Here is a 26,263-nt window from a genome sequence, read left to right as displayed (position 1 = left end):
AGAGAATATTTACAAAAAACAGCTGATGATTTTGTTTCAGATGTGAAAAAAATAATTAAAAGCAAAGGTTTGGAATCAATTTACAATTCAGATCAGAGTGGATTTCAAATTGAAATGCACTCGGGAAGAACACTAGCTATTGAAGGCGAAAAGCAAATTGAATGTCTTGTAGAATCTGTAAGTTCGACGACTCACAGTTACACAATTCAACCACTCATTTCAAGTGATGAGAGACTGCTTTCCCCATTCTTCATTGTTTTAAAAGAAAGTAAAGGAACCTTTGGACCGGTAGTAGAATCCAAATTATTCAAGCCATCAAATATTTACGTGATGCCTTCCGCTTCTGGCAAACTGATTTCAGGTATGATATTTATTATTGATGATTACAGTTTTTAACTTATGTCATGTGAATAAAAATGAGTTTTTTCAATGGTTACAGAACATTTCAAAACATGGCTGAAGGATGTGTATTTTCCCAATGTTGGGCATTCAAGTGTCTTATTAATTGATTCGTGGAGTGGGCATTGCCCTGATGCTGTAAAGGAAGCAGCACCTCCAAACAAAATTGTTGATGTAAAAATAATTCCAAAAGGAACAACAGGCAAAATTCAGTCACTAGATGCTTTCGGCTTCCGAGTGTGGAATAATTACGTCCGTCGCTTCGAGGACAGTGTAACATTAATGAATGAGGATATAGAACTTCATAAAAGAAATAACATTATAAAACTCCAATCCTTGGTACATAATCAATTGTCATCTCCTCGATACAATAACCTATTCAAATATTCATGGTATAAAAGTGGCTACGTTGAATCAAAGCCAGATAAATTTGATAACCCCGTAGATTTTAGTTTTGGTAATGATTGTAATGAGCGTTGTGAAGTTCCTGGTTGCTCTAACTCAGCAATTGTAAGATGCTCTTGGTGTAAGAAATCATTATGCTTGAAACATTTTTTTAATGATTATCATTATTGCCAGGATTATAAAAAGTAACATTAAAGCTCGAAACTATTGAAATATTAAATTTAAAATTTTTTTGTACTTTGAATCATTAATTTTTTATTACTTTTGAAAGTCCCATAGAAAAAGAATAAAATCATAGAGATACGACAATATCTCCTGTGGGGCTGGTACACCCCTTATTATAGGTTATTTTTATTAAGGTGAGAACAGTCGATTTCGTATTTGAATATTGTGCATACTGCCAAAATTTTTTTCGTCAAACTCAAGAAACTAGTATTTTCATATGGAAAAGGGTGTCATTTTTTTATTGAAAAATAGGGGTTGATACATTAGTGGGGTGAAGAATTCTAATTCAATACCAAGGATGTGAACTAATATTATTACACGTTTTACGCCACTGAATAGTCCTAGGGTATTTTCAAGTAATGAAAAAATAATACTTGAGATTGAGTTTTAGGGATGAATTCATTTGTAAGGGCTGATTTCAGAAAATTTCAAACTACATCAACTACTTAACAATTTTAATAGTATCCAAGAGATTTACACCATGATATCGTAATGGAATAATGAAATATAATAGTATAAATGTTAGGGGTAGATCACCGCCTCAAGGGATTTTTTTTTTGAAAATGCCGGAACAGGTCAACTTTATTTTTGATTATTGTTCATAAAACAATTAATTTTGTCAAGATTTAACAGATTTTGGAATGTGTATAGTGAAAAAAATGGTCATCAAATATAGTTTTTCATTAATAAAAAACGGGGGTTACGAGTCTGATGACTAAAAACAATGCATAAATATGTGCTTTTCAATAACAAGTGTTACCCACTTTGTTTCAGTAAAAAATTACGAATTGTATTCGAGAAATTAAAAAAAATTTGTTTTTAGGGGTGAACTTCAAGGGTGGGTTTCACCCCTTAAATGGGCTCATGGGCACGTATAAAAAAATACGCGTCGAATATTTTTTGATGTTCTACAACATATCACAATTTCAAGAAAATCGGTGAGGTACACCTCGGGTACCTTCCTGGTAAGTGAACTTCTTCCATCAATACAGGTAGTTCATCTCTTATTAGCGTTAAATACGTGTGTTGATTAACATTTTCTTCGAAAAAGTAAGGGCCAATCAAATATCCATTAATAATCCCACACCATACCATAATACTCCAACGTCATTGATGGTTTACAGTTCTGACCCAATGAGGATTAACATCAGACCATTCATTACAATTATGTCTATTCAATTCCCCATCACTTTGAAATTTTGCCTCATCAGAAAAAAGAACAAAATTAAATAAGTCTGGATCATTTTCTATCATTTGTAAACCCCATTGGCAAAACACAATACGCTGTTGAAAATGAGCAAACTGTAGCTCTTGGACCAGAGTAATATGATATGCATGATATCTAAGCACGTTCATAATTCTTAAAAATGTACTTTTTGGAATACCGATTTCCCTTTCGACTCGACGAGTGCTTATCTGTGGGTCAAGATGAATTATTGCCAGAATAGTCACAACCCAATTATCATTTTCATCATATTGATGGCGCCCACGTTGACGAACCATGTGTCCACCACGAGCTCTTTGAGTTAAACGTCTGATAGCCATAGCTTCGGGGTGTCGTCTGTCTTGATAGCCTTCAGCATAAATTCTTGCTGCAGCACGATAATTATTTCGGCTTTCTCCTAAAGCCAACGTCATGTCAACGATCTCGTTGGGCACGTAGTCAGCCATTTCAGAGGCAGCTATTAATTATTATTAAATTTGAATAGTGAAATGCTATAAAAAATAATAATAATTATAATATTCACCCGTATACGGTCGCGACCAAAAAAGAAAAATGTTCCTAGATTACGGTAACTTTATCTGACTAAGTATATTTGCCACAAGTGTTCCGATTGTCACACTTTTGTAATTGTAAGTTTTATAATAAAGTAATAATCATTAAATTATTTCTAATTTGAATTGCACATAATACTAAAACTTGCTTTTATTTTAAATATTGTGAATTATTTCCGTTCAAACTTAAAAAATACTAATATTGATAATGTAATCATTAAAAGCACATTTACAAATAAATTCTGTTCAGTCAAAGATTCTTGTAATAATATCTGAACAGCTGACCGATTTTAATATTTTCCGCACATTTTTAATATTAAACTTTATTTTTGATAGTTTGATTCTAGAAAAAATAGCTTTGATGCTTTTTGTACAAAAAAGAAATGTTGCATATTTATTGTTTCGAAACGAATTGACTATTCTTTTTAAACAATCACATTATTTACAGCTCATATCTTCAATTTTCTCATAACTTTCGAAAAAATAAATAAAGATACAACATTTCTGTTTTTTACAAAAAGCATCAAATTAGTTTTTTATAAAATTTACAATTAATAAAGTGTGACAAACGTTTTTCTTTTTCAGTCGCAACCACATACAGGCGAATATTATAATTATTAATATTTTTGATATCATTTTACTATTTAAATTTAATAGTAATTAATGTCTGGCTCTTAAATGGTTGACTATCAGCCTAAAAAGATTATTGACACTACGTTACTTTTAGGAGAAAGCAGAAGTAATTATCGTGGTGCGACAATCGGAAATCAGTATTTCAAGGTAGGGTCGAAGGGACTCACTTAAATCAAGCACGCCGTACAGTGTGAGGCGAAGGGAATTATTTTAATTAAGTGATGTAACTAAATCTACGATCAGTTTGAACCACTTAAGCCTGTGACTCGTGGAAAAACGACTTAAAATGGATTTTTCGGAGTTTGACCTTGATTTGACCTTGAAATGACCGTGAAAAAAATGTCTCAATATGGTTTTGAACGTGAAATTTTCCGCTCTTTCCGAATCCGGGGTCAAAAATAGGTGTTCCTATTCAAAAAAACCACTTGACCTTGAAATAACCTTGAATGTCAAGTTCAAGGTCAAATTTGTTAGGACCATTGTTTGGCCCCCTTCGTCCCCTACAACTTTTGTCTGAACCATTTTTTCCTATCTGTCTTGGAATTCGAAAAATCCAGGTGTAGCGATTAAAATGGGTCACTCTGTATATAATATTATATTATTTATTATATATAATTTTTATATATTTATTACGTTGGATCTTGCACGAGAACAGGTTAAACAAAAGAAATACGTGGCGAAAATATCCTACGGTATCTAGCGATGTTTCTTACATTAGAACTGATGTAAGAATTTTTAGTATGATACTCGAAGTCTCGACCACATTTCGAAATGGTTTTAACCCATTAACGTCCAAAATGTCAAAATTTCTTGCACGTTTTCAAAGTGATTTTTTCCTATGTAATTGGCGTTGAAAAAATTCTTGAACCACATATTCTGATGTAAAATTGCATGCTCTTTCAGAATCCGTTGCCAGAATCATGATAAAACTCACAGGAAAAGAGATATGCTCGATTGAAACATAAAAAACACCTAAATTTTCGAAAAAAAAAATTTTTAGGATTTTTTTTCGAAGTGTTACGGTGAAGATATCACCTTGCGACCGTGATCAAAGGTGATCATGGGATTTGAAGTTTAACAGGGAATTTTTTTGTTTACCTTGAACCATCGCTTCTTTACAAAATGGCGGAAAAAACGAATTTTTTTTTTTTCAATCTTCATCAACTTTTTTCTCAAAATCTATGGTCTTTAGAAAAAAATTCATAAAAACAAAAATGCCTTAGAATCGCTCGAGGAATATTCTCAAATTTTTTCAGAATTTTTTGAGACAATTTTTGATTTTCCGGGAAACTTGGGAAATGGAATTTTCAAAAATGTCTCCAAAAATTCTGAACAAATTTTAGGATGTTTCTCGAGTGATTCTAAGACATTTTTGTTCTTATGAATTTTTTTCTAAAGTCCATAGATTTCGAGAAAAAAATTGATAAAGTGAACATAGCGGCCGAAACGAATTTTTATTTTTTCAACTTTATCAATTTTTTTCTCGAAATCTATGGACTTTAGAAAAAAATTCATAAGAACAAAAATGTCTTAGAATCACTCGAGAAACATTCTAAAATTTGTTCAGAATTTTTGGAGACATTTTTGAAAATTCCATTTCCCAAGTTTCCCGGAAAATCAAAAATTGTCTCAAAAAATTCTGAAAAAATTTGAGAATGTTCCTCGAGCGATTCTAAGGCATTTTTGTTTTTATGAATTTTTTTCTAAAGACCATAGATTTTGAGAAAAAAGTTGATGAAGATTGAAAAGAAAAAAATTCGTTTTTTCCGCCATTTTGTAAAGAAGCGATGGTTCAAGGTAAACAAAAAAATTCCCTGTTAAACTTCAAATCCCATGATCACCTTTGATCACGGTCGCAAGGTGATATCTTCACCGTAACACTTCGAAAAAAAATCCTAAAAATTTTTTTTTCGAAAATTTAGGTGTTTTTTATGTTTCAATCGAGCATATCTCTTTTCCTGTGAGTTTTATCATGATTCTGGCAACGGATTCTGAAAGAGCATGCAATTTTACATCAGAATATGTGGTTCAAGAATTTTTTCAACGCCAATTACATAGGAAAAAATCACTTTGAAAACGTGCAAGAAATTTTGACATTTTGGACGTTAATGGGTTAATATGGTTATTATTACGATTTAGTTCGAGGATTAAAATTTATTTCTTGTATTGGTTTTTAATAGATCTTATTCATTAGGGTTTCTTGTAAAATATTTTTGTGCAAAATTATAGACACTGAAATATTGTCCAAAAACTGTGTTTTTTGCACTTTTAGGTTAGGATATCTCGGAACGCTTAGGTGGATTCAGATTCGGTACATCAAAATACTTTAAGTAAGTGGTATCACACCGCTAGATAATTTTCTTTGTTGGTCGGTGTAATTATAGATATGTAATTAATATTATAATTAATTTTATTTAATAATTCTTTTCCAAAGTTATACATTTTTTACCGAGACTTAAATATCACGTGCCGCGCGCATTTACAGTGAATTCTCTGTCAAGCCGTGCGTACCGCTGTATATAAATAAGCGTCACTCCGATACAGGTGACGCAGTCCGATCAGAAACTTTACTGTCATAACTTTACAGTTAACGTGTTAAAAATTGTTTACTACTTTTTTTACGATAACGTATTTAGTTAGGTATCAGCGAGTTATTCCTCGCGTCCATGGTTCGATTCCTTTTGCGAGCATAATTTTCTGAGATTGTAAATGTTCCAATTAAATCATATTAATTTAGTTGTAAAGATAAGCATTAATAAATGTAATAATTAACATGTGACATTAATTAAGGTAATTAACATATAAATGTTCATATATATAAGAACTGAGATTTAATTTAGAATTTGTAATAAATTTTATAAAACTTACGAGAAATATTTCGTAAAATCTTCTGTACAGTAGTTTTGTTGCTCGGATATATAATATAATATTTATTGCAAGAAAGATACTTCAACGTTTTTTGAAATATTTCGTTAACATTTCATTTAAATATTTTAGAAGCATTCATATGTCCGCACAACTACCAGACAAAAATATTGCATGAAAAGATACTGAAATGTTTCTGGGAATGTTTGTGCTATATGGAAGATTCAAGAATCAAATATAAATTAAACATAGTCAGTCAAAGATGGAAAACAATATAAATATATGTTTGAAAATATATTATAATAATTGAGTTTTATTTAAAAAACAAACGTTTTACATACTTCTGACAAATCTTCATTATATGCACTTATGTATGGACACATACACACACATACACACGCGCGGGCGCGCCCACCCACACTCAGAGTAGTGTTTTCCAAATAAATCATTCGTGGGATTACTGAAGAAAAAAATTATTTTACTAAATTCACAATTAAACAATTTTATTACATACCTTCATTGTATATTAAGAGTTTACATTTTTACAACAAAGTACTTCACAATCAATTTTTCATTAATTTCACTAAGATGAATTCGAAACATTACAGAAGAAATTTTTTCTAATCTATGATTATAAGGAAAGCTACTTTAAAAACAGAGTTAATAGAATAAAATATTTTTTACGATTGTTTTTTGATGACAAAAATTCATGTAAATACAGAATTTGAATGGTTTAAACTCTAAAACGAGTCAAAATTAGTTAATATGTCAGGTCAGGCTTAATTGAAAAAGATCTCCAACTTATATAAGCAAAAACTTATATCAATAGAATAGCAATAATAGATTTATTTCAAGAGCTTTGAATTTTCCAAAAATAATTTCATCCAACTGTTGGATTTTCAAATCTTATGAACTAGATTGTTCTCTTATGTTTATGAAAAATTGGAGATTTTTTACATGCAGAAATGAACTAATGGAAAAATTACTCAAACTTACAAATAATTATTGAAGGAAATTAATATACTACTTATTTTATTATTTGGCATTGTCAGAGATAGCATTGATGATATTAATGAATGAATAAATAAAATAGCACGAAAGATATAATGTAAGTAGCAAATTTTTTAGATAAAAAAAAGTTGCAACACAGAAGAAAGAAATACATATATTGAGTTCCAGTAAGCGAATTAAGACTTTTCTTTTTATCAAAACATTCTTGTGACGATGCTAGAACGTATCGACTTGACTGTCTGATATGAAAAGAAAATCTTGATATTTGCCAAATACTATATTTAGCTATTTAAAGTAGTCTGACAATATCACACTGCTTTTACCGTTGTTTAATTCATATTTCTATACGTAACTATATATATATATATATATATATATATATATATATATATATTACGCTTGTCTATGGATTTAAAACTTAGGTACTTTTTAACAACCATTGTTTCATCTTTGCTCTCTTCCTTTGCCTTAATAAATTGTCTCACAGTTTTCAGTAGTATTTTAACGCTTATCATTATATTACTCATTTCTTAATATTATTATAGCTTCAAAATTATTTATTTATGTAAATCTTTTTTATGCTGGTTTTTGAGATCCCTTCTTACCAATTAGTGATTTATGGATATGAGGAATGACACCTTGAAAAAGTTATGTCATATTAATTTAAATATCATTTAAAAATAATTTAGGAAACTTACCACCACCAGCAATGGTAGCTTTAATCAAACTATCCAATTCCTCATCTCCACGAATGGCAAGCTGTAAGTGTCTGGGTGTAATACGTTTTACTTTCAAGTCTTTTGATGCATTACCCGCCAATTCGAGAACCTGTTTTAATGATATGAATTATTATGTTAGAAAAAAAGATTTTTTTAATTATAAAGTTTATAAGTAACTAGCATATATTTAGTTATATTGTTTTAAATAAAAATAATAAATTAAAAATTAGTTTATATTCTACAAAGTTATTGAATAACTTGAAAATTATGTTATGAAATATACATAATTGAATGTCATACTTATTATAAATTAATACTTACTTCAGCAGTGAGATACTCCAAAATAGCAGCACTATATACAGCAGCTGTTGCTCCTACTCGACCATGACTTGTTGTTCTATTTTTCAAATGCCTATGAATTCTACCCACAGGAAACTAAAACAAAAACATTGTCAGTCAATAAAAGAAATGTGCAAATTACTAATGAATGAAGCCATATTTAAGTTAAATCAATTATTAATAATTAAGTATAATCAACTTCAATCATAATAATAGAAAAACTAACAAAAGAATGTTTTTATTTTAACTTCAAAAGTAATCATATAAAATATTACGAGATAAAAAAAATCATGAAGGTTTTGGAAATGAAAATAAATTAAGTTTAATTCAAAACTATGGATTACACGAAATGAAATGATGTATTTCTTAAAGAGAAGTTCACACTTAGGAAGAATAAATTTGAAATTGAGTTAAGCAAACATAACGGATATTTGAAGGGCATCAAAGAATGAATGTTTTCAGAACTGGTAGTATGAATCAAGCCATTTCAAAAACATTCGGCTACCTGTCCAATAAAAGCGTCAGCATTTTTGTTGGCAAGACTATCGAACGAGGCGACTCGGTTCTGCAGTTAATTCATAAATGTCGTTTATCCATCTTTCTCACTACTAAATAAAATAAATTATACAATTTTTTATTTTATTCAATGATTTAAATTGAAACGTTAAGTCAAAAATGGCTCTGAAAATCGTGAAAATATAAAAAAATAACGTACAGTATTGTGATTAATGTTTAATAATAGTTAACTGCAAATTATAAATGAGAACAGTTTTAAAAAAATGAAGTATTGGAGTTTAAAATTGGAAATTCATTTAAAAGAAAAATTAATCTGTATAAGTATGAAATAGAAAAATTTCAAAAAATAGAATGAGATTTTTCTGAATGCATGAACAAAATAAACCTAAAATAATTATAAGTGCATAGTTTGTCTTGACCTTATTAGTATTTAATAGCTTAGCGAAAGGTTAAGTATTTGTGAAATGTCTGTAGCTTTTAAAATAAACGCCACTAAAAAACGTATTGGTAACTCAGACTTTTCGCGCCATTTCTTCGTCTTGCAACTTTTGTCTTTGTCGCACTCATTGTCAGAAACGAAACGCGCGGCAACGAACGTGATATTTACAGCGGCGGTCGAAGAACGCCACCGTGACCAGGGCCGCGTCTTGTGGTTGCAAATGACGCTAAGTCGACTTTACACGGGAGACCAAAAGAGAAATATCAAAATTAGTGTATTTACCTGTAAACCTGCTCTTGCTGAACGTGAAACTGCCTTCGCTTTTGCCTTGCCGGAATCCTTACCTGCTTTGCCACCAGCCTATAAAACAAGTCATGATTTTTTAGGTTACTTCATCCACTGATTGCGACCAATACATTCATGAATTTAGTATTTCATCTTTAGCGTAAAACTCACCATTGTCTAAAATCTTGTCTGTGTGTCGACTTAACCGTCTAATGTCGTTATTGCGCTACCTAATTCGTTAAATTTTTACGAGTTATTATTTGCCTGCTGCTAGTACTCACACTTACCGAAATTCAACTACTAATCTACTAATGCTTAGCCTGGCCGAAGTGTGCGTCTGCGTAACAACCAAACGGTTACCTACGGCTTGCCGTCTTCTCCTTCCACACAGCTTTCTCTCTCTCTCTCTCTCTTTCTCTCTCTCTCACTCGCTGGCTCTATCTGTGTCTTTTTTCTTCTGGCTCTCCCTCTCTAAAACTTTCAGTGGTTCTCGCTCTCGTTTACACAAAACATGGCTCCAGCTTTATCTCGAAATTTCGATACGATACTCTCGATGTAATATCGACTAGAATTGTTTATCTTCTGATGGCAATGGTTTTCAGAGATAGAATTGTAAATCAAATTTCAAAGTTAATATGTTAAATAGTGAAAATAGAAAATTTTCTCTGTTGGTTTGTAGAAATCATTCTACTTAACATATTGTATGAATCTTTTTTTTCTTTTTTTCCGTTTTTCTGAATCGTCTTTTAAGTACACTGAAGTAGATTTTAAGTGTAGAAAAATTTTGAAATATTCAAGATGGTTGCTAACACAGGAAGTTTGAATAGATAATTAAATCTATTAAAAAATAATTTATAGTACTCTGTAATGTCAGTAAGTGATGTCAACAATTAATTTATTATAAAAAGTGTAGATGGGAATGTACTCATTTCTATTGATAGTAACGAGCTACAGAAGAGGATGTTATTTGTTAGGTGCTCGTTTGGTTAAATTAATTTTTATTTTAATAGATATCAATTATATATTAATTTGTGAAATTTCACCAATATTATAGTTGCTATAATTATTATCCTACATTAAAAATAAAAAGAAACTACAGCGTAACGCGGCTTCAACTGTAGCTATAATTATTAATTGTAATTCATAGCATTTAAATTGATGTTTTCGTTAAATAACTTTGGGATAAAAATTTTACGACAGTTTCAAACGTTTTGAGATATTTATCTTCGGCCTTCTTCAGGCTTAACTTATATGTAACATAGTTACATTTTCATACATTATATTTAAATGTAACTTTAAATTAATAATTTTTGTTAAAACTCAATAGAGTTAGCAACGAGACAAGAGTTAAAGATGTATACAATTTTGATCTGCCGCCCATAAAAAATATTTTTGCGCATAAAATATTTATTTTAACGAATAATATTATCTGAATCATTCATTTTTTAAATAATTGGTTATTTCTAATAAGAAATACTACTTTGTTTACTATAGTGAAACGTGGCTGAGAGAAGAATTTAGTTATTAAATTACTTTAATTATACTTTTTTTCCTAGTTAGCCATAACTCAAAATGCCATTGAAAATTGTAGAAAAATTATATTTTATTTCCTGCTATTAATGACGCATTGGAAGTTACTAAAATGGATTTTAATTTAATAATTTTCAATTATTTTTAATGGAATCGTTGATTTATAATCAAATTGTGAACTAAAGTTAAATCTTTTTTAATACAATTAAATCCCAATCACAATTAATACGAAAATTTAGGATTAATTTCAATCATTTTGAATCATTTTTAATAGTGCTTTCAAAGAAAGCTAATTTAATAACATTTTATATAATCTTTTTAATACGTTTCAATATATTCCTATAAATCACATTTAATCTAGTAATTATCAATACATTCTAATAAATACTCGTTACTTAAACTTTAATAACATTTAATCGAATATTTTTCAATATTTGTTAATATTTTTTAATTTAACACAATATGTAATCGCATTCAATCAAATCATTATCAATATATTTTAATAATTGTTTGGTACTTTAATTTCAGTAACATTTAATCGAATATTTTTTAGTACTTTTCATTACATAGGTCAACATAAAATTTCTTAAATAATAATAGTAATGTATCCCAAAAAATTTCGATGCGCTGAAAACGAATCCATCCTTAAAATTGCTCTATCACGTCACACTTTCGAGATATCCTAACTTAAAAGTGCAATAAAATAATTTTTTTTGGCTATATTTGAGCTTTTATTACATCATAAGACAATTTTTTTCTAGAACGACTCATATAATATAACTTTTACCCTTTAAAATCCGTTTTTCATATTTAGAATATCTTTTTTTTAGCGAGATATCGTCAATTGAAGTCAAGTATTTTAGTTGTATCTCAACATAGCATAGGTCATTGTTTTATCTAAGCCTGTTGCCCTTGAATGTCCTTAAATTAACCTTTATATGACCTTTTAGGGTCAAGCAAATGATATATTCAAATTCATCGATTCAAAATATATATATATATCTAATTTTTTTTTAATTTTTCTTTTAATAACAGCGATTTGACCTTCGAATGATCTTAAATGATAGTGATAGAGGTCAAAGGACCACAGATTTGCGATTCAAATAACCCTTAATATCCTTACAACGTTACTTGCAAGGTCTGGTGCATCGGCTTAGATAAAACAATGACCTGTGCGATGTGAAGATACCCTTAAAATATTTAACTTCAATTGACGATATTTCAATTAAAAAAACAAAAGATATTCCAAATCTGAGAAATGGATTGTACACATTTAGATGATATGAATCGTTTATAGAAAAAAATTTTTTCGTATTATAGTAAAAACTCAAATCTAGCCAAAAAGCGTGTTTTTTGCACTATTAGGTCGGAATATTTCGAAAGTAAGACGTGATATAGCAATTTTAAGGATGGATTTGTTTACAACGCATCAAAATCTTTTGGGATAGATTACTGGTATTCTTAGAGTTAAAAAAGCCTTATTTTGCAGACCTGTGTTATTTGCCAATATAACATAATTACAATCACATTCAATTAATAATTACGCAGGTATACAAGATTTTATACCTAACATACTGTCTTGATTCCCTTATAGTTTTCTTCAATAATAAATTTTGTAATAATGGAAAAAAGGGAAATAGCGCGAGATGGAAAATTCATTTATTTTTAATTATATTCAGCAACGTTTCGTCAGCACATTTGCTGACCTCTTCAGGCTTTATTGACAGAAAAACAACAAATTATTAACAATAAAGTTTCAAATGTAATTTTTAAAGGAAAAATTATGTTTATGTGTGTATTTGATTTCTCTCGTAGTCAAATTATTATAAGCTAAAACAAACAGCTCGTAGACAGTCACGTTACAATAGATTAAGAAATCAAGTATTTCAACACACACACACACACACACACACACACACACACACACACACACACACACACACACACACACACACACACACACACACACACACACACACACACACACACACACACACACACACACACACACACACACACACACACACACACACACACACACACACACACACACACACACACACACACACATATTCTTCATCTATCATCCCTTCCTCATCGATCTTAATAAAGGCTTATAAATATGACTAAGATAGTCTTGGAAAGATTGGACAAAAGTTATGAACAAATTAAAAATTGTGAGATTCCAATGGAAGAGTTTCGGAGAGGTATAAAATTTTTATTTAATAACAAATATTTTGTGTTCAGCAATATTTATTATAAACAAATATTTGGAAGCCCGATGGCTCTCCTGTCTCTCCTTTATTGACTAATATTGTAATAGAAGATTTAGAGAAACATTGTCTGAGCGTGTTGAGGAAATGAATATAAAATTAAACCTGTTTTCTACTATAGATATGTTGATGATACTTTGATGTGCGTTCCGAAAGATAAAATTGATTTAGTTATCGAGACGTTCAATTCTTATCATAATAGACTACAATTTACGTTTTAAATTGAAATGAATAATTTTATTCCTTTTCTCGACTCAAAATTGATCAGAAATAATAATAAATTAGAATTTGACTGGTTTAGAAAAACAACACAAACTGACAGAATTTTAAATTTTAACTCAGAACATACAATTCATCAAAAAGTTAATATAGTTTCAAATTTAGTTGACCGGGTGTTTTTACTTGCTGACAAGAAATTTCGTTCACGCAATTTAAAAATAGTTATTAATATCTTGAAAAAGAATAATTATCCATCTGAATTTATCAAAAAACACATACACAAACGGATTAACAAATATAAAAAAGGGAAGAATGATTCTAAAAAAACAATAAATCAAAAACTACCTACAGTAGCTATTCTAAATAATTGCACCATCTTTGAAAAATGTTCTTCTGTGTTAAAAAAACATGAAATTACTCCAATATCGTTATTACAAAAACCATTACAAGAGTTCATACGTTTAGGAAAAGACAAATGTGATTCATTAGACAATACTGGTATAGTCTACAGTTTTAACTGCAAACAATGTTCAGCTGTCTACATAGGAGAAAGTAAACGATCATTAAAAATTAGATTAAATGAACACAAAAAAAAACATTGACTCAGATACAGTAGTAGCTACACATAGAAGAACTCTCTCACACGAATTTGACTGGGACAAAGCTAAGATATTGGATTATGAAAAAAATTACAAGAAACGCAGAATACCCGAAATGTTACACATTGGCTTACATAAAAACACTTTAAATAGAAAAGAGGATATACAATATCTTAGTTATATTTATAAGCGTTTATTAAGATCGATGAGGAAGGGATGATAGATGAAGAATATATATCTATATGTGTTGAAATACTTGATTTCTTACTGTATTGTAACGTGACTGGCTACGAGCTGTTCGTTTTAGCCTATAATAATTTGACTACGAGAGAAATCAGGTACACATATATACATATAATTTGCCTTTAAAAATGACATTTGAAACTTTATTCTTAATAATTTGTTGTTTTTCTGTCAATAAAGCAAATGTGCTGACGAAACGTTGTAATATAATTAAAATTAAGTGAATTTTCCATCTCGCATTATTTCCCTTTTTTCCATTATTACAAAATTTATTATTGAAGATTTTATACCATAAGCGAGCCAGACAATTTTACGTCAGAAATGTCTATTCTGATTTCTATTCCTAATAAAAGATCAATTAAAAAGAGTATAAATGAAAATCGTCCACTTAAGACTTTCGAATTTTGAGAAATTCATAAATATGAAAATTCCAAAATGCGATATCTTGGCAAAAAAAAAAGATATTTAGGTAAACTCAACGGCATTTTGAAGGAGAATTTGTACTTTAAGATGCTTTAAATAATTTTCTGTGATAAAATTTATTTATGATGCTACATAACCTCAAATATGTCAAAACACAGTGCTTTTTGCACTTTTAGGTGAGGATATCTCAAAAACCTAACGTAATGGAACAATTCTGAGGCCAGATTAGGGTTCAGCACACCAAAATTCTTCGGAATACCATAAGTGTCTTGTGATACAGAAAATGACCTATTATTTGTATACCTGTGTTATCAAAACTTTTTAATAATTTATCTACATATTCTTATAGAACTTAAAAAAAATATATAATAGTAATATTATTAAATCAGTAACAATAAAGTAATATTATTAAACCAATTGTAGTCAAATCAAAATTACCGATAAAAATGCCATCACAAATTTTTTCTGAAAATCATTATGAATACATATTTTCATTATGTTCTTTATTAAATTGAAGAATTTACAGTGTTTTATAAAATATTAATTAATGTACAAAATGCATTGTTGTTTCTTTTGTACATTTTAATGTTTGAATGTATACAATTAGATAATTGTGTTAATTGCGAAAAAAAATTAATGTATTTCGAAATCGTTAGGTAGTTTACATAAATATCAAACTCTGAACGTTTACCAGTACAATTTTTAATTCTATATCAGATTTAATTAGCTTGATATGCAGAACTCGTGGGAAAGGGTCTTTTGGAGAGGTGTTAAAAATACATATTTGAATGTACGCGTTCGAATTATGTTTGATTATAATTATTATTGCAAGTTAACTATATTATAGATTCATTAGTTTTCTTTAATTGCACGTACTTTTCACTATAGTAGAGAGTATATTTATATATACTTGTTGGATTACTGGGATAAATTGAAAATAACAATCACCTTTTGTTTTATATATGAATATATATATAAGTAAGACTATACAAATACTTTTCTCTAAAGATATGCAAACTCTAATTTTATTAACTAAATCACAAATCAAAGATAACACAAAATGAACAAGAAGAAAGTAGCAGAGCTCCGAGTCGATGATAGGATATAGCTGTAATGCAGAGCACGCCAGTTGAGCAGCGCCGCACAGCGAAGACGGCGCGGCAAGCTCCCGCGCACATGCGCACAGTATTCCGAACACTCCCTCCACTGTACGCATATGCGCGTGAGCACAAGCAGCTCACTTAGGTCCGTTGGTTTCCGCGTCTGCAAATAATCAAAGACATTCTCGAGCATAGTCAGTTATTAATTATATTATCTCTAATAGCTCTAAAAGAATCGAAAGGAAGAGGCTTTGTAAATATATCTGCTAAATTTTCTTTAGATGGTACCCAAATCAATTTAACTTTTCCTTCAGTTACGCACTGTTTAATGTAGTCACCATGTACTTTAGACAATTTATTTTTAGTTCCTGTTTTCTCTCTATTCTCTAAGCTAACAATTATTTCTTTAACTGAATCATCAAAATTCTTTAGTTTATGGTTTCCTTCCTTTTGTGTGCAGCTGATTGAGGACTTATTATCGCATCTGATAATTATAGGGTACATAGTTTTTCCTAACATGTCTCTAAGAGCTTTATCTAATGAGATCATTTCTTGACATGCTTCGCTCATTGCGTAATATTCAGCATGACAGGTCGAGAGATTGATTACACTTTGTTTGTGGCTTCTCCACATAACGGAGTCTCCAAATAGTCGTGCAACCATTCCACTTGTTGAAGATGAATCAGCATTGTCTCTAAAACTTGCATCTGTAAATACTTCTAAGTTTTCAGTGACTCCTCTATATATTAATCCTAGATCAGAACTTCCTCTAAGATATCGCATGATCCTCTTTACATCAATCCAATCCTCTATGGTGGGATTTGATTGTTTTCTAGCTAGTAAATTTACAGCAAATGCAATGTCAGGTCTTGTGACATTCGCAAGATACATTAAGCTACCTATTGCTTCCCTATAAGGAAATTCTGGTTTTCCCAGTTGTTTCGCTTTCTCCATATTTTTATTGTTTCTAACTTTGACTTGTCTAGTTATCATCGGCGTGTTTTGGGGTTTGCTTTCATTCATATTGAATCTCTCTAATACCTTTTTCGTATATTTGCTTTGACTTAATATTATTTGTTTAGATTCTCTGTCTCTAGTGATTTGAATACTTAAGTATTCTTTGGGTTCTCCTAATTCTTTCATTTTAAATACAGAGCTTAGGTGTCTCTTAACTTCATTAATCTTGTTAGAATTATTCCCTGCTAAAAGTATATCATCTACATATAAAATAAGTAATATCATTACGCCATTCTTTCTGTATGTAAATAAACAGGGTTCATTTATATCTCTCTGTAAACCTAATTTTTCTACCTCAGTCGAAAACCTTTGATTCCATTTCTTAGGACTTATTTTCAAACCGTATATAGCTTTATGTAATTTACAAACTCTATTTTCTTTCGTGTGTTTATCTAACATTAATCCATCTGGTATTTCCATGTATATTTCTTCCTCTAGTTCACCGTTTAAGAATGCAGTTTTCACATCCAGTTGACATACTTCAAGATCTAATTTATTGATTATAGCGAATGCAGCTCTGATTATAGACAGCCTAGATACAGGTGCATACGTTTCTCTTAGTTCGTATTCATTGGTATCTTTAAATCCTCTAACTACTAGCCTAGCCTTAAATGTTGTTTTTCCTTCTGAGTCAATTTTTCTTTTAAGTACCCATCTACTGTCTATTATGTTGGCTTTATTGCCTTTCTGATTCATCGATGGTCTCTCTACTATACTCCATACATTATTTTCACGCATGGACTCTAATTCATCGTTTATTGCTTTAGACCAGTTCATTTTATCTTTAGTCTCCATAGCTTCTTTATAATTGGTTGGGTCAGAGTTTAGCGTAGCCATCAAACAATAACATTTTTCATCTTCTCCCAATACTTCGGTTTCATTATATTGAGTTATAAAGGCAAAACTGTTATCTACTAGATTAGCCTTTCCTTCTAACATGGCTTTGTAGTCTCGTTTTATCTTGCTGTTTCGTTTAGGCTGCACTCTATTATGTTTTTCTGATATGCGATCAATTATTCTTTTTCTCTTGTTGGTTTTATTTGTCTCTAATTGTTTTCTGTTTTCCGAGTTACCGGTATTGAATATATCCATGGTCTCCTCTGGTGTTTCTTTATCATTGTCATTTGGAATAGAGTTTGAATCCTTATTCCATTCTCTAGTAATTTCTTCATGTTTGTCAATATTTTTATAAGTTAATTTTTCCCGGAATTTCACATGTTTGGTTAGAATTAATTTTCCGGACTGAGGATGCCATAGTATATATCCATTACTGGTTTGTCCTACTAAAATTCCTTTTATAGCTTTTTCGGATAATTTGTTTTCAGATAATGGTTTCTTTGCATAAGCTATACATCCAAAACGCCTGATCTTTTCTAAATGATTTTTCTTATTAGGGGATATCGTATTCAAAGGAGTTTTGAATTCTATAGACGAATTTGGAGTTCTATTATATACATCTACAGCTACTTCCAGGGCTAAGTTCCATAAAGACTTTGGTAGTCCTGAATCTATCATTCTATCATTATCTTAATTTTTCTAATATAGTTCTGTTGAATCTTTCAGCAGTACCATTATGGGGAGGTGTATATGGATTCGAAAAATTTGACTCTAAATTTTCCCTTTTCATGACTTCTAGAAATTCTCCTCCTGTAAATTCCCTAGCGTTATCTGCTCTTATATAGCAAGCTCTCAAATTCTTACCTGTCAAATTCCTCATGGTATTTAAATAGTTTTCTAAGCATTCTCCTGCTTCAGATTTGTTTGTTATTGCATACGTTTTGGCAAATTTCGAAAAATCGTCTATGAAAGCTATTATATATTTCTTTCGACCAGGATAAGTAATTGTTTTAAATGGACCTATTATATCGGTGTGAGTTAGTTGAAGTGGATGATCGGCTCTAGTTCTTATTTCTTTAAAAGGTTGTTTACTCATTTTGGACATTGTGCATACTTCACAGTTCTTAATATTTTCATTAAATTTTACATTGCTAAGTTCTTTATTTATCTTTTGCAATTTTAATAGGTAATCATATGATGGGTGTCCTAGTCTTACATGCCACAACATCCCTTCATCTAACTCCTCTGAATATCTTTTCTCGAGTTCGAAAGACGTGAATATATCATCCATTGGTTTTTCGTTCTTAAGATCATCTAGTGAATAATTTTCGAAGTCTTTATATTGGCTAAGTTTAGGTATAGATTCATTTGTAACTAACTCCCTCCCAACTTCTGAATCTATGTCTTTATTGTTTTCTGTTTCTACATTTTGTGGGTCTTTTGAAATATTTTCTAGCGTTATTAACCGTGCTCTACAATAATATTTATTGTATGTTTGTCTATCCGGATTCTCTATTTTATTCTTTACTTCTAATTGTATAAGCCAGTTTGGTTTCTTATAGTACCCGGTTAGAAAATTAGATCCGTCATTTTTATCGAATATTTTTAAATTTTTGTCATCTAGATATATATTAAATCCAGCATCGACAAATTTCCTAAGGGACATTAGATTTTCGGATATATCAGGGGCTGCTATAACATTGGATAGTCTAATGGTATGACCTTCATTGTTTAAGCTCTTTAGGTATAAGTCTCCTTTTCCGTCTATCTCGATATCAGCCGATTTGTTTTTATTCGCACTTTTAATATAAGTTCCTGAACTTTTCTTAAAGTTTCGCAAGATGAAAGCTTTGTTTGTAATGTGTTCTGTGGCTCCGGAATCTAATAGGAAGGTTATTTTATTGTTTATTGTATCAATGTTATTCTTACCTTCAGTAAGTGCTACTGCAGCGTTCGCCAGTTTCTGTTTATTTTTGTCTCCACTTGGGTAGTAGGTTCTGCTTGCGCCACGTTTGCCTACTCTACCGTTATTGCGACCTCTAGGGTTACGACTTTTGTTATCTCTATTATTATCGTAATAACCTTTGCCTCTTTTACTATTACCGTTACCTCTATTATATTTTCCCCTGTTACCTCTATAATTAACTCTTCCTTTTGATTCTTTTGACTCTCTATTGTTATTATTATTATTATTTGCAACATACTCTCCACCACGGTGCGACCCGTCTCCACGTGGACAGGTTCTGTCTGTGTGATGTGCAAAATCTCTGCATATGTAGCAGAACCACAGCCCGTACTGGATCAGCGGGCAAGAGTCAGAGACGTGATCGACATTGAATCGATCACATCTAAAACACTTGCCGCTGGGACCAGCACCGGCCGTGGCTGCAGCACTCGGTCTAGCCACGTTAGCGGAGGCTCCCTTCGCAGCGCCGGAACTTCGCAGATCGGCTTCGAGCTGTCGGATGAAATTTTTCATTTCTTCAAAGTTCATTCCTCTACCTTTGGTCTGTTTCGTAATTATATCCATTTCTCTGATCCGTGGATATGTATCTTTCACAGCTTTCATAAAGGCAGACGTTTTCTCTGCGTCAGTGAGGGGAATGGCTGTATCGCATAGTTCATATTCTCTAATAATTGAATCAAATTTATCTATGAATACTGAAACTTTATCCTGTTTATTGATTTTAATACTGTACAGCTCCTCTCTCACTTTAGCATCGTCTGTGTTTGCCTCTATTCTTCTGTGTTCTCTGATTTTCGTTAATATTTCTTTAGGGTCATTTATGTTAAGAATTATTTTGTGATAGTTTTCATCTAGATGATTTATTATAATGTCTCTAACTAATCTATTTCTTTTCTCAACTTCGTCAACATCGAAGATTCTTTTGGGTCTAGTGTTTGAGTCTATGACGTCTAATAATTCTTTTGCCGATAGTTCAGAGTTCAATCGATCCAACCATACATTGATATTAGCCTTGGACGTAAGGGTATAATCCCTTTTAAAAGATGCTTTGGATGTGGAGTTAGTACTCTCTATTGTTTTGGCTAATGCATCAAAGGTCTGGTTTATTTGGTTACTAATATCGGTAGTAAGGTTGTTTCGGTTGATCTCTGGATACGTTGCATCGGGGTTAGTTACAATGTCTCGATCAGTTAATTCAGGAGCTCTAGTGTTATTATTATTAGATGTTGCATCGATATCAGGGTCTAAAATTCTTTCGATGGAAAACGGATGGTTTCCACCACTTGATAAAGGCGAGGAGGTTATCACGCTAGTGTTAGTACGGGCGTCTTTATGTTTTGATCCTACCGTGAGTTTTTGGATCTCGAGTCGCTTTGACTCGAGTGAGGCGTCCATTATCAGTCTTGCCTCTTTGATGGCCTCGTTGATCTGAGGCCAGGCTTTGGCCTGTAGCTCGGCCACTTTTTCAGCAGAGGCCATTATGGACTCGAGTCGGGTGGCGAGGATAGTGTTAGGGTCTTCCCTGGGTGGTGCGTAGGCCGAGCTAGCCCTTGGAGGAGGTCGAAGGGGCACTATCATGCGGGGGTTACGAGTTCTCGCACTGGTTGTTGCGGTGGGTCGCAAGGAGTTCGATGGGACGACGAACTCGGGGCCCCGGTCGTCTGTTGTTGTATCGGAAGCAGGGGTTGACGACAATGCGTCACTGGTAACAGTTGAGGGTGCTAAGGAACAATATCTCCATTTAAACATTCGGTACTTAACTCTGATTAATCGCGGATCCGCACTCTATTACTCTAAGATTGTTCGATAGCTATCCAAGCTCTAAAACTTATTATATTTGTTAATATTTATGTATATACCTGTCTCATCCGCCTCCGTCTCCTGACCGACGACGCGGTCCCCCTCCATTGCCTCCCCCATCTCCTGATTAGCCTCGCTGTTCATCTATAAATAAAAATTGACCGAATGTTTCTTCTAACTGTTTATAAAAGGCGGGCTAACAATAGGCTTCTTTCTTATATCTGTCGGGTACATACGACAAATACAGTCAGAAAGCCAACAATTAATTGCCCAATAAACCGGTACTGCTCCCGTGATCCCTCCTTTTCTATTGACCATACATAGCGCAAATTACTGGGGAGGGGCGATCGCTCACGTTTACAATACCAGGCTCATCACGCAATCAACCGTTAAAGTCGCAAGAGGTGTTGACTATACATAGTGCAACAACCTCGACTTTATCAGGAGATATCACGGAATATATATACAAATTTTTGGCTCTTAATATCTCTAAAACGGTAAATTATTCTTCTAAGAATTTAAACTAATTTTAAGATTATAATTTGCAAGTACATACATAATTTAATATAATTACTACATGTATATATATATATTAATGTTATATTTATAAATATTAAATGTTGATATTATGTGTATTTAATTTTATTTTATATATGGTATTGGTTTTATTTTGATCTACATTAGCTTAATCGTAGTACATGTCATGTGCGCAGGCAGTCCCATACCGGGTCACTGTCTGGTATTTGACAATTCACTCCAAAGTTGCAACGGACCTTAGGTTGTGTCACAAGTACCGTTGTGAACACACCTTAGTAGCGCGCGCGCTCACTACCTCTACTTTTTCCTTTTCCTCTAGCTGTTTGTTGCGCGCACATTCTCTCTCGTTATACTATTCGTTTAGCGCATGCGCGATGCTACTCTTTTATCGCGCGCTTTCTTGTTGCCTCGTGTTTTAGCCGGGTGTCATGGCGTCGAGCCCTTTGTTCAACCGTCACTCATGATACCGACTTTCAATTGCATTTAATTCACGAACAAGGCTATGTCACTCGCGAGAAATCTAATGTTACTGTTTCTCTGTGTTTACGTTGTTGCCTCTAACCTTGATCCGAGCCATGTCTTTACGCCACTGCACGATAAAACGCGACAGAAAAACCGCACTATTCTGCAATTTTATTAATTTTAAATTAATTTTATTAATTTAAAATTAATTATAAATTTACTCTAGAATTCCAGCCCTCTTATTAATTCGCTCTAATATGTTATTCCGTTTCTTTTCTAATGATTACGCGCTCGATATTTTTATTAGTCTACGACTGACTAAATGTTAAGTAAAAAAATATTCGTTCTTCGAGTATTTTGCGTATTCGGAATGCGACACTTTCCGTGTGCTTATTAGCTCACTTTGCTTTTTTTTTTTGTTATTTATCGCGAACTCGTGTTGCTCAGGTAGATTCTTTTCAGCTTACATTAATAATTTTTTACCATACCTCTATGATTCACAATTTTTCCTTTTGCTGCGCAGCGGAAGCGTGGCAGGGCCGATAACCTGTTGGATTACTGGGATAAATTGAAAATAACAATCACCTTTTGTTTTATATATGAATATATATATAAGTAAGACTATACAAATACTTTTCTCTAAAGATATGCAAACTCTAATTTTATTAACTAAATCACAAATCAAAGATAACACAAAATGAACAAGAAGAAAGTAGCAGAGCTCCGAGTCGATGATAGGATATAGCTGTAATGCAGAGCACGCCAGTTGAGCAGCGCCGCACAGCGAAGACGGCGCGGCAAGCTCCCGCGCACATGCGCACAGTATTCCGAACAATACTCTTGTTGTAAACTAAGCTTTTTCCAAGAGTAATTATATTTGTCGATTCACTCTTATCGCAATAACTATTATCTCATAGATGATGAAATAATTTAGCAAATTTTATTAGGTTGAATAAGCTAGAAAAAAAGTTTCGGCCTTATCTGATCATGAAATGTCTTTAAAATGCCTGTCTTAAATATTAAATTTTATAAATGGTATCTAGACTTCAATTTCTCTTAAATTTATAAATATAAGTTTTTCATTTATAAATATTTCTTTTGAAAGGAAACGCTGAATTATAACACAAAGATCCGGTTTTCCTTATAGAAATAATGATTCGTCTAAGAAAATTTATATCAATATTCCTCCCTATTTAAAAAATCCAGCTGGATTGGGATCTGACATGTGGAGGGGGTAGAGTTTAAGATGGCGACAGTAAGGCGCATCGTTACACGTGCAGTATAGGACTAAGACTAGTTTTTAGTGTAAATGTTGTTAACAATCGGCGAAATATGCAAGTGGGCAGGTGAAAATCCAAGCCAAAGACGTTTTGTAAAGGGTGAACGAATTTTAGCGGCAGGTCATTTGTTGAAATGTGGAAAATTAGGCGTCGAGGATGATATAGTCAAAGTAAAGGCTTTTTGTTTACAAACAACAAATGTGAAAGAAAAGCCTCATGGAATTGATTTTGAGATCACTGGATCAGGCTGTATACAGAGTTGTGTTTGTACTTGCAAAGCTGGGCTTAGTGGAAAATGCAAACATATAGTTGCCGCATTACTGCACTGCTACCGGTAAATTTCTAACCTCTATTTTTTTAATCATGCTAAATATACTTGTATATAACATAATTTTTTTTTATTCTAGTGAAAGATATTCTTTTTTTTAGTGCTGATGAAGATCTTCAAACATTCTCTTGTACCGATATGGCATGTTCATGGAAGCAACCCCACAAAGATATTTTACAGAAGTATAGACCAGTTCCATTAGAAAATCACAGTTGTTTTAAAAATCAACACTCCAGTCAATTTCAAAACGTTATTTTAAACATAAGCACAAAAGATATTAAAAGTATTATTCTAAAAAATCTACCGACTTCTGCATTTACAAAAGACCAGTAAGTCAATTTTTTTTCAATTAATAATACAATTACAGAAATCTTGTGTAATGTAACGTCGGATAATTAATAGTACTATTTTTTTTTTAATTTTTTTCTATTACGAATTCAATGGTTCAAACTGCACAATTTCGAGAAACGAAAATACGTTGGAAGGTTTCTCTTCTCAAGGTTTCTACAAATTCCAAGAGAAGACAAGCTGACCAAATATTTTGCGATTAGAAAATAGGTATAAGAAATTTTACGACTTTGTTATGTGCGTCCATGTCCTTGTATTAACAGCATGGGCTGCCGACGCCCAAACCCTATGCGGAATGTAGAAAAAAAAGAGAAAGCTCCTCTCATGCGTTTTCCACTGATTTTTCATTTTTCCGTTTAGTTTAGTCATCAAAAGTTAAAAATTTATTTTATTCTATTGAATAGTTTGTGCAGTTAGATAAATTAAGTCGTACGATTTATCATTTAAGCTACGTTTTATTTAAGTTTAAAGATGTGAATAAATAACATTTGAGAATTAAATATAATTCTCAGATTGTTATTTATATATATTTAGTAACGAATAATAGATAATAGTTAAATAATAAGTATGTTAAGTCCTTGCACGGTAAGAAAGGGGTACTTTTATACGCGATTTGGCATGAGCAACTCCATCTGTCTTAAAGAAACTGTACGTTCTCCTAATGCGGGAAAATTTCCACCAATCAGTTTTGGAGTTTTCATGCCCAAATCCTTCAGAGCCCCTTGCGGCCTTATTTTGAAAGAGAGCGCATCACGAGGGAATGTGCTAAGTAAGGCGCGAACTGTTCGCCACTGCTACGCCACCCGCAGTAAGAAGTGCCACGCTCAAAATATACACTCTCTCTCAAGTAGCCCAAGGATTCTATTACGAAAACGATCAAAGTTTCCATCGATCGTTCTAAAGGACTCTACAAAAAAATATATATAAAAGTAAGTTTTATTTCTAATACTAATTTTTTTATTTCTTCACCTTTCACAAACCATTTTTCCCAATTCCGTATCGCTCGGTCCTCTCATTGAAAAACGAGTTGGATAGAGTTGATACTATACAATAGTTTAACGCTCAGAATTTGGATCATTAGGATCTTTATAGGTCTGAGTGGAATCTATAGTTGATGATTCTCTGTGCCTTCCGAAAAGATTGGCGCTAGAATAATCGATTTAGATTCAGGAATTAGAAAAGCACCCACGCCGTGTGCATCAAATTTTACTGTATTTTAGCCAACACCAATCTTTCCTTACCCGGGTAAAGTGAGAAATCACAGCCCAAAAAGGATTAGAAATCTTCACCTCACGAAAAGTGAGACGTAACAGTAATATTTAATTGAGTAAATTATTTGTAGAATTGGAAGACACAATCCAGTAACTTTCACAGAAAAAAGCATCTCAGACGTTGAACGAATGGCAATTAAATTGATATTTCTGCACCAAGATAAAGAAAATACTATATTACAAGCGTTAGAAAGACTGGAAGTGGATCCTGTAAAAGACTGTTGTACCTAAAGTTTGAGTATATTACATGGAGATTATGAAAAAATTTGTGAAAATACTAAAAATTGGTATGTTAATTGGAAAGAAGAAAGAAAGTATCGAATAACTGGATCCATTTGCTATACTACTTTCACCTATTCATCAAACAAAAAAGCCAACTGGAAAAATAGATGTAATAATATGTTCAATCCACCTAATT

At 31.9% G+C, this 26,263-nt stretch overlaps 1 protein-coding gene across 2 annotated transcripts; it reads right to left on the bottom strand.

The window, feature by feature from the left end:
- Positions 1-6,667: 6,667 nt before the first annotated feature.
- LOC131675363 (histone H2A.V) lies at positions 6,668-9,994 on the bottom strand. Of its 2 annotated transcripts, XM_058954321.1 has the most exons (6): positions 9,900-9,994; positions 9,784-9,842; positions 9,610-9,687; positions 8,355-8,468; positions 8,013-8,142; positions 6,668-7,952 (listed from the first exon to the last, which is right to left on the bottom strand). In XM_058954321.1, exons 2-6 carry the CDS (start codon positions 9,784-9,786, stop codon positions 7,891-7,893), a joined length of 387 nt encoding a protein of 128 aa, XP_058810304.1. In that variant the 5' UTR covers positions 9,787-9,842; positions 9,900-9,994; the 3' UTR covers positions 6,668-7,890. The 2 variants fall into 2 exon arrangements, with proteins under 2 accessions (XP_058810304.1, XP_058810303.1); XM_058954320.1 differs by having other exon boundaries at positions 6,670-7,952; positions 9,784-9,968.
- Between the last annotated feature and the right edge of the window lie 16,269 nt (positions 9,995-26,263).

This window comes from Phymastichus coffea, unplaced genomic scaffold (assembly GCF_024137745.1).
Source record: "Phymastichus coffea isolate CEN01 unplaced genomic scaffold, Cenicafe_Pcof_1.1 PCOF00020, whole genome shotgun sequence".
NCBI lineage: Eukaryota > Metazoa > Arthropoda > Insecta > Hymenoptera > Eulophidae > Phymastichus > Phymastichus coffea.
Note: the sequence above shows the minus strand (reverse complement) of the source record. Positions and strands in the feature narration are given on the sequence as shown.

Bases quoted from the DNA above. Each gene is read 5' to 3' on its own strand.
- LOC131675363 (XM_058954321.1), bottom strand. The intron at 8,469-9,609 runs GTAAATACACTA...TTTTTGTTTTAG, and splicing joins CAGCAAGAGCAGGTTTACAG to TTTCCTGTGGGTAGAATTCA. The intron at 8,143-8,354 runs GTAAGTATTAAT...TCATTAAAACAG, and splicing joins TGGAGTATCTCACTGCTGAA to GTTCTCGAATTGGCGGGTAA.